The sequence below is a fragment of the Vigna radiata genome, unplaced genomic scaffold, assembly GCF_000741045.1.
Source record: "Vigna radiata var. radiata cultivar VC1973A unplaced genomic scaffold, Vradiata_ver6 scaffold_506, whole genome shotgun sequence".
NCBI classification, from domain to species: Eukaryota; Viridiplantae; Streptophyta; class Magnoliopsida; order Fabales; family Fabaceae; genus Vigna; species Vigna radiata.
In genome coordinates, this window is record NW_014541966.1 from 13,017 (window position 1) to 24,753 (window position 11,737).

The window sequence follows — 11,737 nt, forward strand, 5'->3', positions numbered from 1 at the left end:
GTGGGGCTCGATCCATGGTGGCAACATACATCAAAGCTCTAATGCTATGCGATTATCAATTTTTCCATAACACTTAAGCANTTAAATAAAAGCCCATGAATGGTTTTATTTTCTGTAATTAATGACAGTATTGTTTCTAGGTCTATCNACTAATCACCATGTTTTAGGGAAGTTTTATGCATAGCTAACAGCCATGAACGACATTGCTTTGCCATTGATGAGGTTGGCATCTCTCTCATCCCACCTGTCAGACATACGGCTGCTAATGGGATAATGAGCATCGAGCAATGGCTGAACCTTCTACCATTTACTCAACTGTGAGGCTTTTTTGACCTTTATGGTGTAAGTATGGACTTTTGGTTTTGTAAAGAATCTTGACTCTTTTTGATTTTTTATCTTTTGAGTTGANTACTTGAATATATTGTGATCATATTTGATTTGGTCATATAGTTTCATTGAACAGTGCCTTTTTTTCTATAGTAAGTGTTAAGACCCGTACTTTGTGCTCATGAAGCATTATTAATTAGATGGTTGTGTTGGTTTTTTAAGTTTTCTTTTGCAGTGGTTTTTAAAGTTAAAAAATTTAAGGGTGAAAANTAAATTATGTTCCTAAATCCTAAGTAACAATAACAAGATAATTAGGCATCGAAAAAAATATTTTACCATGCTTTGAGAGAAAACTCAGCCCTTTACCAGCTATATAGAACTAGATCTTTTGCTATTTTACTGATTTTTAGTGAGTTTCTTTGATCTGCATGCGTAGTTAGACTGTATAACCTATTAGAATAAGTTAATTGAGGTGAAAGTAATCACCATGTTTTAGGGAAGTTTTATGCATAGCTAACAGCCATTACTAGTGCTGATTTGTCGTAAATTTTCATTTTTTTTTCCAATTCCCTGTGGTTATACACTTCNTTTTTTGTTCAGCCTGGAAATTTTGAAGTTTCTGATGAAGATCGGTTGCATTCCTTTACAAACTCATATTCTTTGGGCATTGATTTAATCAAAGGTAATCTTGTCAATACATATTTTTGATGAATGGATTTAAACTGGTCATTGCTAGTAACATCAGGTCATATTTTCCATTCTTTATCTTGTTTCCTCATGTGTCCACTCCATAAATTTGGCCAGTTTAGATGTTAAACTCATGCCAGAAAACTTATTTTATCATCTTTTTAGACTACAGAAAGAAGTACCTTCTGTCTCATAAATCTGCTTCTCGATACAATTTTTATAAGGTGCTTAACTCTTCTGATTTTTTTGGAGCGTTTGATCTTTTTACCATTCTGTTTTCACGATTGTGTTTTCTTTACATTATTTCTGGAGTGAAGGATTCAAATGCTCCTGAAATGGTACACATGTTGAAAGTACTTGGACCTCTCCAACAGTAGATCCTTCCTCATATAAATGAGTGGGAAGTTCATAATGATCTTCAAAAATTTTTGGATGTAATTGACATGCTTTTGACTCTCCCATCAGATACTCCTTTAGCTAATCATGTACTTAAACTGTGTATATCATTTTGTTTTACTTCAATGAACATAATTAATGAGATTTTTTGAATGTACTCCCATTTCTTTATCAAATATAGAATATTTTTTACTTTTTATTATAATGCCCTTAGAAGTGTTTTATTTTTAACCCATGCTTCTTAAAATACAAAGAACTTGTTTTTATTCATGACTTAAAGTTTTGTTTTACCTATTCTCTCCTCTGTAGGCTTTTTCAGGGTTGTAGTTTTTACTTCACAAAGCTGATGTTATGCAAGAAAATGGTTCAAAGTTCCCCCTTTCAAGTATGTATTTTCTTTTAAGAGATAAATTTGAAAATATGTTCTTTGGAATTACTAATTTTTTATTTTGTGTTTATATGAATTATAGATCAACTCAAATCTGTTAATGATCTGTTGTCATCATTGCAAAAGATGGAACTAAATTCNTGGCCTGCTTTGCTTGATGATGTGATGGATCAGTATGAGAATAATGCAGCCAAAGTAAGTGACTTGGCTTTCCAATTTTAGTATTGTTTTGTTGTATAAAGAATGATAGAAAAAACAACTAAAGATCCTAATTATTCTGTTGCTTCAATCCATTTGATCACAAATAACAGCAAATCTTATTAATTCCGTATCATATGTAAAGCATTTGTTGTGCAACATAGAAGACATCAAATTTGTTAGTTAAAATAATTATTGAATTCAATTCTTACGTCATACTACTCAGTACTCAGCTATTGGTGTTACTTTTTTTTTTTTTTTAATTTATGTTTAATCTGACTGTTGGAGATGGTACGTACATAAGTTTGGGGTGTTTTTAAGATAATAGTATTAACATTTTTTAGTCCGATTGTATTAGTATTTTCAAATTCATCTGGGCAGATCCAAATGGTTTTTAATCAATGTGAACGAAATACGGGTCTTTTTTCACGTAATAGATCATCTACACCAACCTCTCTTGATAAATAGTATCATTAAATGTGGTTAAATTAATTGGAATTTGCTTATATTTAAGTCTATCTAATATGATAATTTTTTTATTTACATTTAAGTGTAGAATAAATATAGTATAGTTGACCCTAGTTTCGAAGTACTTCTAATAAAAAGTTAATGAGTTTATTGTTTATGATAAGTTGTGATTGGATACCATTATACTGAGTATATATAACTGCATCATCCAAACAAGTTCAACTTTCACTGCAGACCCGAAAGTACTAGAGCAAGGATATGNTGTTGTTGACTTGTTGCTCATTCTTCACTCCCCCATCTCCTTGATTTTATTGTGTTTGACTGCTATTTTNCTTGCTATTTTTTAAAGCTCAAAATCCTCTCTGAACATACCTTGAAGCAATTATAAAATCCCGTGAGTCAAAAACATTATCTAACTCAAACCAGCTTAGGAAGGAATTATCTTGTAGAATTTGGAAGAATTGGGAGATGCATTTAGCACCAAAGTTTTCTATTGAGGCAATAAAATATGATTTCTAATATTGAACGAAAAGTTACATGTTTTTATCAACTAAAGTTGCTTGACATTTTCATCAAAAACATATTTATCTGTAGATTTTTCTTGGAATACTCTTTGAACAATATCATGAACTGGAGGGTTCTGTCAAGAACTTAGTGTTGGCCTTCTATGTAGTTTTTTTTTTTAACCTTTGCCCCTGGATTTTTTTTCACTCTGCCTTGGAAGTTGTTTGTTTCAAAGGCATTCATTCCCAATAAAAAAATTCAGTTATTGTTTCAAATTTTAATGCTTTTGTGGAAGTTAGTTGGCAATGCCTGCCACATGTTGGTGTACTCATGGTGATGGTTTTATGCTACCATTGTGGATAATTACATCTTTTGCAGTTACTCCTCTTCTAGNAAAAATCCCTTTTTGTCATGCTTGTGTTATTGAACTTTTTTGTGTGTTTCTGTTGTTATTTCTGCTCTTTTATACCAGTTTTGTCTCTGATTGGAGTGAAAATACTCAGTGGCCTCAGGCAGTTATCAATTGGTCGTTGTGTTTTGCTGTTGGTGGACTCATGGTGATGATTTTATGCTACCATTTNTGGATATAATTACGTCATTTGGGGTTACTCCTCTTTTAGGAAAAATTCCTTTTTTGTCATGCTTGGGTCATTGAACCTTTTTTGTGTTTTTCTGTTGTTACTTCTGCACCACTCCGACAGGTGTTCTCCTCAAGGCATCTTCCATCATGTGGTCATTTAGAGCTCTGGTCCATGCGCTTCAAAGCTAAGTATCTCGATCTCTATTTTTGTTTTCATTTGACTTGCGTTTTTGTTTCGTTCATTGTTTCTGTTTTGAGGTTTGTTTTCTTGATTCTATCTTGATTCCGTGTATATTGTGTTGTTTTCTTCAATTTTTTAGTTGTCATAATTTTTCCTTCAATGTCTTAAATATTATGCTTACTGTTGCTTATGAACTGTATGATTAAAGGTCTGAATGAGATTAAATCTGATTGTTCGTTCTTGAATATGGATTTCGGTGTTAGATCTCCAAGTTTGCTCGTTCTGTGCTTGAGTCTTTACCTTGAATCTTGTTTTGATCATTTTATTCAGTGAATCTTTTTGTTTGAGTCATTTTAATTTCTAAATCAATTTCTGTTATGTCAAAGTCATGTTGTTTGTTTTAATTGTCAATTAAAATCGAGTTTAGCTAGTTGTTGCTTGTGATTTGTGATTCATTTGAGTTGCCTACACTGAGTAAGTTCTATTCACCATATATAAGCTATGACATTTGGATAAATGAGCTTGGTAGCAGATTTTAGTGGTAGAGTTAATGAATCTCATGTTTCTTGAATCTGTTTAATGATTGTTGATACTTTGCTTGGTTTCTACATAATCAGTAACAAGTGCATACCAAGTGAGCAATGAAAGGCTCGGCCTAGCTCGGTTGCACATTGATTAATCAACAGAATTGTGATTTGGCCAGCTACACCGAACTGGTTTTTCTTTATAGTCTGTGTTAATGTCTTAAAGTGTGTCATTCTATGCTTAGTATTTGTTCATTACTAAGTTCAGTTTATAGTCTCTATCTTTGAGTCATTGTTGTTTGTTGTTTTGTTATTCAAGTTCATTTTACACAGTTTTGGTTAATAGTGAAATTTGATGCTTCAAAAGCTGTAGTTGCATATGACAATTCTGATATACCAGTGAGTTTTCCAATAGTAATTCTCAAATTTTAAGACACTGTCATGTTCAGATATTCGTTTGATGCTAGAGTCAAAAGTGATCAATGAAACTAATTTTGTGTATTTCTTTTTATTAAGTTGAACCATTAATCTGATGCAAGTAAAGTGCTGATTTGTAAACTGCATTGATCTTAGTCTATTGTAGATTGTAGCAAGAGCTGTAAGTCAATCACATTGGAAGCAATTAAGGATTAATCCTATTGTTACAAGTTATAAAAAAAAAGGAGCTGAAGGACTTAGTGCAATTCACAATAGCTGCCTCTAATTCAAAACATCAAATATGAAAAATAAAACTAGTTTCTCTGAGGCACAATGTCAAACAGTTCGGTATCCAAATTTATAAATCAAATCTGCTGAGTACTGGTTCAACTTAGGTCCTTTTTATTGTTTTTAAAATCTGTTCTAGTTCTATTCCTTAGGATTCTGTTTATGTGTGCCAGCTGTTTTAAATAGCTTGTTTTTATTTGCTTGTCTTGATTGCTAAATTTGGTTTTGTCCATCATATGTGAAATCTGTCTGCTTTTCATAATTGGATCTTTTCTTTGCTTTATTCATATGATCTAGAGTTGTCTTAAGCAAAGGTAATAAGTTTTAAAAAGTGGTGATACTGATAAGTTTCAGATGGATATATATGCTCGTAAAACTTATTTTCTTCTTGAACTTGAAGAGTATTGGCCTTGCTTTCTTCTTTGTGCTGCAGTTATGGGTTGGTCCTGGAAGTAAGGCAGCTGAAGAGAAAGATTTTTTTGATAGTCATCTTGCTCCATTCTACCGAATTGAACAGGTTTTTGTTTGCTTATAATTTGTTTTACTTTTTTTTTTGGTCTTGTAATTCAGAGCATGCGATCTAGCTACTAAAATTAAGCTGCCTCTTATGTGAATGTATTATCTAATGTGTGTGCTCATCTGTAGGAATGGTTGCGGGTTGAATTGGATAAGTTTTGAACTTTTGAAGAGAAAAAATATCCAATCCAATCGCATTGGTTTTTGTAATTCATCATTTATTTGGTGTAGTTTAAATTTAAATCCAATCCAATTCCATTTAAAGCTGTTTGAATTCGATTGGTTTTCTGTTTTAGTCTTAGTTTTATGTTAGTTTCAAGAAAATATTAAATAAATGATGATATATAACGTACCTAAACAATAATTTGTAACATTAATAAAGGGGATTTCCTTTTTAACTACGCATTTGGTGTCTACAATTTTTTCTAATTTGACCCATTAATTAATTGCTTTTTTAAATATGAAGTCAACCATAGTTTTCTCTTAACTTTGGCATTACGTTTCTTTCTTATTTTGAACTATTATTCTATATGAAGTAAATCGTATTTTAAAATGTGTACATTTCAGCTCATATTAACAACAATACCAGAATCCAAGCACGACAAGCTTCCAAGTATCATAACAGAAGAAAATATTGAATTGCTTTTTGAAATACAGGAAAAGTTGTTTACATTTCAGTTCTTTTCACTTACTAGAATTTAAATGTGACTACTTTATGTTCGGTGGGACATTTTTATTAAAAAAATACGTTTATTGTTTCAATATTCCAACAGGTTGATGGAATTCGAGCAAATTATTCTGGTTCGTTGGTATCTCTAAGTGACATTTGCTTGAAGCCTTTAGGCGAAGATTGTGCCACTCAAAGCATTTTGCAGGTCTAACCCACTACTTTCCAAACTATTTCTCTAGTACTTTTGAATTGTGTATGGCAAATAATTAATTATTTGGCTTCTATTATCTGTAAGTTGTACAACCAACTGGCTTTTGCTATTCAGTTCAATTCCAATTTACTTTTCTTTTTTGTGGCTTACACAGGAACCTTAATTTGATTTCCCTTTTTGTCATTATTTTTATTCCATTAGTATTTTCAAATGGACCCTGACAATTATTACGACTATGGAGGTGTTGACCATGCTGAGTACTGTTTTCAAGTAAACCTCTATAATCTAATTATGGGTTACCCTTGTTATTAAGAAGATTTTAATTTAAAGCAGTTTACTTTATGAGCAGATAGGAATTTTAAAGAAAAAGGATTAATGTTTTTAAAAGCACTAAATTCCAATAAATATACTAATTCAAGTTAAAGTCTTTGTGTGTAGGTATGGATGGACTACCACCTTTTAAATTTTTTTTTCTTCGTAGTGTAGCCTTTTGCATCAAATGTATTCAATTGAACGTGTAATGCTGTCTTGTACAAAATATCTCGTCGCATGTGTTTGTAATGCTGACTTGAAAGTGTTGTTGTGATTTGTCTATCTGATATATGTGGGCTCTAATTATATGATTGTCATTCTCAGCATTACACTTCTACAGAAACATGCTTTAGTGCATTTAAGGCTCCTCTTGAGCCAACTACGGCCTTGGGAGGGTTTTCTGGAAACAACTATTCTGAGGTAAGAATCTTGGATTTTGTATAGATGTCTTTTTATGCAATACTTTCTTCTATGATGGTTATCCTATTCCAGGCTTTTGCATTGTTATCACGTACCCTGTGAATAATGCAATTATGAAAGTTGGAGATGAGAATGGGAAGGCAATAGCTTGGGAAAAAGCTTTCATCCAATTAGCTAAGGTATGACTACTAAAATATATTCATTGCAGTTATTACTTCTTGTGTATAGCTTATATGCACATAATCTTTTTATTTTATTTTACATTTAATTCTTGTGTATTCCTTATGTCACAATTGTGCTTCTTTTTATTATTGAAGAAATTTGGTTGTCATCTTTGGTTTTATTCCCACAAAAAACCTTGAGAAATGTTTTTCAGACTTATTTCCAAGAGTCTAGATCTTTCTCCACACACCAAACTTCTATCAACACATGTTTGCAGGGATACTAATAGAGAATTTTTTTTTGGACCCTAATCTACAACTCTTTTAAGCAAGCCTTTCATATTATAAAATGTTTCCTCTATGACTTTTTGGCTTAAGCGAATAATTTGCATAATTTAAGTGAACTAAAAGCATAAGCAAGCAATGGGCCTTGCTTAAGTGAGTTACTAAGTAGTTAAACTCCTTTAGTTATCCTTGTTTGCGTAGGTTTTTCCCAGTTAAATCTCCGTTTTTTTAAAATCTCCAATTCAGTCCTAATATACTCAAAATAATTAGGAAAATATAAACTAATATTTTTTGAAAACCAGTAATAAAATCATAATAACAGAATTATTATACTTTCTCTTCTCTCTCTATATATATTGGGATTGTTTATGAAAGTTTATACGATATATAAATTATTTTATACAAAGTTTGTTTATTTATTTTCAGAAGATTCTTACAACATCTTTCAATAAGGTCCAGAAAAATACAGACGAGCAGGTCTATAAATTATTTGGCTTCACCAATATCTTAACTTAGCAATAATATATATTAAATCATTTATTCTTAATCAAGGATGAATATTACTTTTTATATAAAATGATTATATCAAAAAACTACTTAAAGTCTTTAAATGGTAATTATTATTTCTGACAATGAATGATTTATGTCTATTCTCATATTATAGTTTAAAAAAATATTAAGCACTTTAGCAACAAAAATTCAATGTTTAGAAAAACATAAAGAGAGACAGAAAAAACATTGGTGTTTTTGTTTTGGTTTTGTATTATATAAAAGGAGTGCATAAGGGACAGAGAAGCTTAGAGGGTCCTAAAAGAGATAGAAAATTTTGGGGATTTTCAAATGATATTGAGCTGAGAGAAAAATACACTGATTTATTTATTCATTTTTTGCATTCTTTAATTTACAATGATATGGTCAAGTTCTGTGGATAGTGTGGTAAGTTCCCACTTTCTGTGAGTTTACTCTTCTCCCATGTCATCCCTTTGTTTTGTCTTATGTACCCTTTCTCTCTTTCTCTGTAAATAACCCTTTTCCTTCTTTCCTTAGACTCCCCTACCAACATACTACTACTATTCTTCCCTTCTCTCTGCTCCTTTTCTTTCACACCATAACCATGGAAGATCCCTTCGCTTCCATTCTCAATTTTCACGAGGTGGGTCATTGCATATTTTCCTTATCCTTCGCTACTTCTAATCTTTTATCTTAATCACACTTGCATAAAACACCACACATGTTTCTGTGTTTCTTTCATGCTTTTCAACTTTCATGAGGGTTTAATCATTGCTTCAACATTATTTCATGATTCATTGTGTTCTTTCTCTTCTTTGTTATTCTCGAGTCTATTATTGTTTTTACAGTTTTTACCAGATTGTTTTTCTCTTTTTTCATTCGTACATGATTAAGAGTTTAGGTGAAGTTGGTTCTTTGTGGATAGATATGTTTCGTGGTTGTTCAACTCTTGCAAGGATGAGACATGTCATGAGAAAAAGTTGTGGAGACTCATTTTCCCGCATTAATTTTCAGGGCCCAAGATTATATTTTTATATTAAAGATTTAATCTTTTTTTGATAATTTCTGTTGTTCTGCACAAATATCTTCTTTATAATATGTTTTTAAATATTTTCTTACCTTCTTGTATAAGGAAAGATCCATCGTTGACCCCTTTTTCCTGTAACTTTGTTTTTCATTATTATCTTACAGTAAGTATGCATATTTTCTGGCTATTTCTAAAAACTTCTCTTTTGGGTGTTGATTTTTCTTTCAAGGAAAAAAAATGTCGTGAATTTTATTTCTTCTTTTGGCAATTATTGGGAATTTTCTGGCTCGTAATTAGAATCTACGCTTAATCCAAAAGTAAGGCAGGTGTCGATTGTCTTTTTTTTCTTGCCAAAGGGTTTCTTCACATGAAAGTTGTCACTTTCTTTCTGTAGTCTTTTTACCTTTATCTGTGTTAGGTGTGCACAAAAATCTCACACTAACATGGTTGCAGTCAATAATATGGAAGTCTCTTGTTCCGGTTCTCCACGGTTGGCTTGCCAACCACAACCTCGTATGGCCTTCTCTTTCTTGCAGGTGGTTTTTTTTTCTCTCTCTCTATGTCTTGAGGGTTTTCCATTTTCCAAATCAAGTTTAATGAATTATGCGCTTACATTTCATTGTAGATGGGGTCCTCAACTGGAACAAGCAACTTACAAGAATCGTCACCGTCTCTATCTCTCTCTCTGAGCAGGTTTTCTTTTGTCAATTTCCTTTGCTCTTACATTTTTTATTTCAACGTTTTTCTATTGTGTGTATTGTTGCTTCTTTTTTTGTTCTTCTTAGACAGACGAAAGTGTTCCCAACACACTCGTTATAGCCAACTGCGACGTTGTTAAACCCAGGGTTGTTGCTGTTGAGCACATCTCTCAGGTCTGCTCCATTGTTGTTGTTGTCATTCCATTTACATTGAATTAAATTCATTAATAATTACGTTTTGATTTATTCTTAATGTACCGTTTTTTTTTTCTATCTTTCAGTTTAACGAGGAATCACAGTCTCCTTTTGTCAAGAAGTTCAAAACTATACTACATCCTGGCGAGGTATGGTTGTTTCTGGCTTATGGGAGCCATACTTTTGGTTTAGGTCTAATTTCGTCTTTCAAGTGTATTTATGCACTCCTAAGTCCCTTGTTAGCACTCAGGCTTACCCAGTTACAAGCCCTATATTTTAAATCCTAAATAGAGGCGCTTAACGGTAGCAGTCATCCTCAAAATCATTTTTTTGAATATCTTTTATATCATATATTCTTCTTGGATCACCATGTTATTGTTATCATGTTTATATTGTTAATTTTGTTTACATTTTTTTGGTAGAGAAATTTTGTTAATATTGAATATATAGTGTATGCTATATGCCCATCAATTCTGCCAAATTACAAAATTAATTGACATTTAATGACATTTATAATTAACAGAAAAATCATAGGTGTCTTGAACAAAACCTGATAAGTAATTACGATAAAATATCAAATACAAGTTTCCTAGATTAGGAATAGTTTATCATAAATAATGCATAGTTTGTACATAACCACTTAGTTTCAATGTTTATGCATGAATTGAAATATGAATTTTTATTATTTATTATGATATTTTCATTTTGTTAGAGGTGTTATATCAGGTTTATTGTTGACTATTATTTTATATTTAAAACTCGTAATTATTTGAATTAATGAATTAATTTAAAACACAGTTCAATTAATGAAATATCTATCTGAATTATTGAAATTTGAATTTAAAAATGGTTGCCTCTGTGTTGGAATTTTAAATAAATTTCTTTAAAAAATGTTGCATATTTTCCACCCTTCTGATGAAGGATTTGAATAGAAGTTATTTTCCACCTTTTAAAGTATATGTAGATTATGCTATCCTCTCACTGGAAATAACCTACGTATTAGTATATTGCATACCTTATGTAGGTGAGGGTGTATTAAGCCTCACAGGTTAGAATGCAAGATTTAATTCTAAATTTTCCTGTTTTTTTATTATTATTGACACCTGAAGGTTTTCCATTAATTATAAATTGCTGAATGTAATTGGAAGAGAAGTTTACATTGAAATATGTGCAGTTTGGGAGATTATGTGATTTTTTACCTAATAATTATATTTGAAATTCATTTCTTATTGTAGGGAGTTAAAATTTACTCTCTCAGGTGAGATATTGTTTGCTCTAGAAGATAATGTCTCTTCTTTGACTCTCACCTGTGACTTCATCCCTCTAACATCCCTCACAGTCAAATTGTCATTTCCTGAATTTGATATTATTATTTTCGTAGTTTACTTTATCCAATGTATTAGACTTTATCAAATTGTTTGTATTTTACTTTCAGATTTTGACAGTTGGTATTGATCCTCTGCTCAATCATCTTGACATGAATGGCACTATCCTTTCACAAATACAGTATGCTCCATCGTTATCTTTTTCTATCTCCTTACATCCCTTAGGGGTATATTCTGTTACTGTTGTGTTTAGTACGGGTTGTCTGCTCAAACATTGCTATTGTGTTTATGTAAACCAAAGTAATTTTTGTTGAGAATTTTTAATTTTTATTTTAGCTTTTATATCCATTAATGTGCAATCTACAAACATGGGAAATATAACTATGGCTTATTGCAAATGTACCCCATTAATTTATTTTAATATGAAGTTTATGTTTAAAGTTATTTTT

The 11,737-nt window shown here is 31.4% G+C and overlaps 1 protein-coding gene and 1 long non-coding RNA gene across 3 annotated transcripts; both read left to right on the top strand.

Annotated features, from left to right (window-relative positions):
* Positions 1 to 13: 13 nt before the first annotated feature.
* On the top strand, positions 14 to 6,985 carry LOC106778644. 2 transcript variants are annotated; one of them, XR_002666240.1, is made up of 8 exons: positions 14 to 342; positions 928 to 1,009; positions 1,180 to 1,238; positions 1,720 to 1,795; positions 1,881 to 1,993; positions 3,670 to 5,475; positions 6,248 to 6,349; positions 6,557 to 6,985. It is a non-coding gene; the product is annotated as an uncharacterized LOC106778644 (long non-coding RNA). The 2 variants fall into 2 exon arrangements; XR_002666241.1 differs by lacking the exon at positions 1,180 to 1,238.
* A 1,454-nt stretch (positions 6,986 to 8,439) lies between these two features.
* On the top strand, positions 8,440 to 11,690 carry LOC106778646 (WD-40 repeat-containing protein MSI4-like). Its single transcript, XM_022776261.1, has 7 exons — positions 8,440 to 8,486; positions 9,539 to 9,606; positions 9,696 to 9,763; positions 9,856 to 9,942; positions 10,050 to 10,112; positions 11,199 to 11,221; positions 11,399 to 11,690. Exons 1-7 carry the CDS (start codon positions 8,440 to 8,442, stop codon positions 11,403 to 11,405), a joined length of 363 nt encoding a protein of 120 aa, XP_022631982.1. The 3' UTR covers positions 11,406 to 11,690.
* Positions 11,691 to 11,737: the final 47 nt, after the last annotated feature.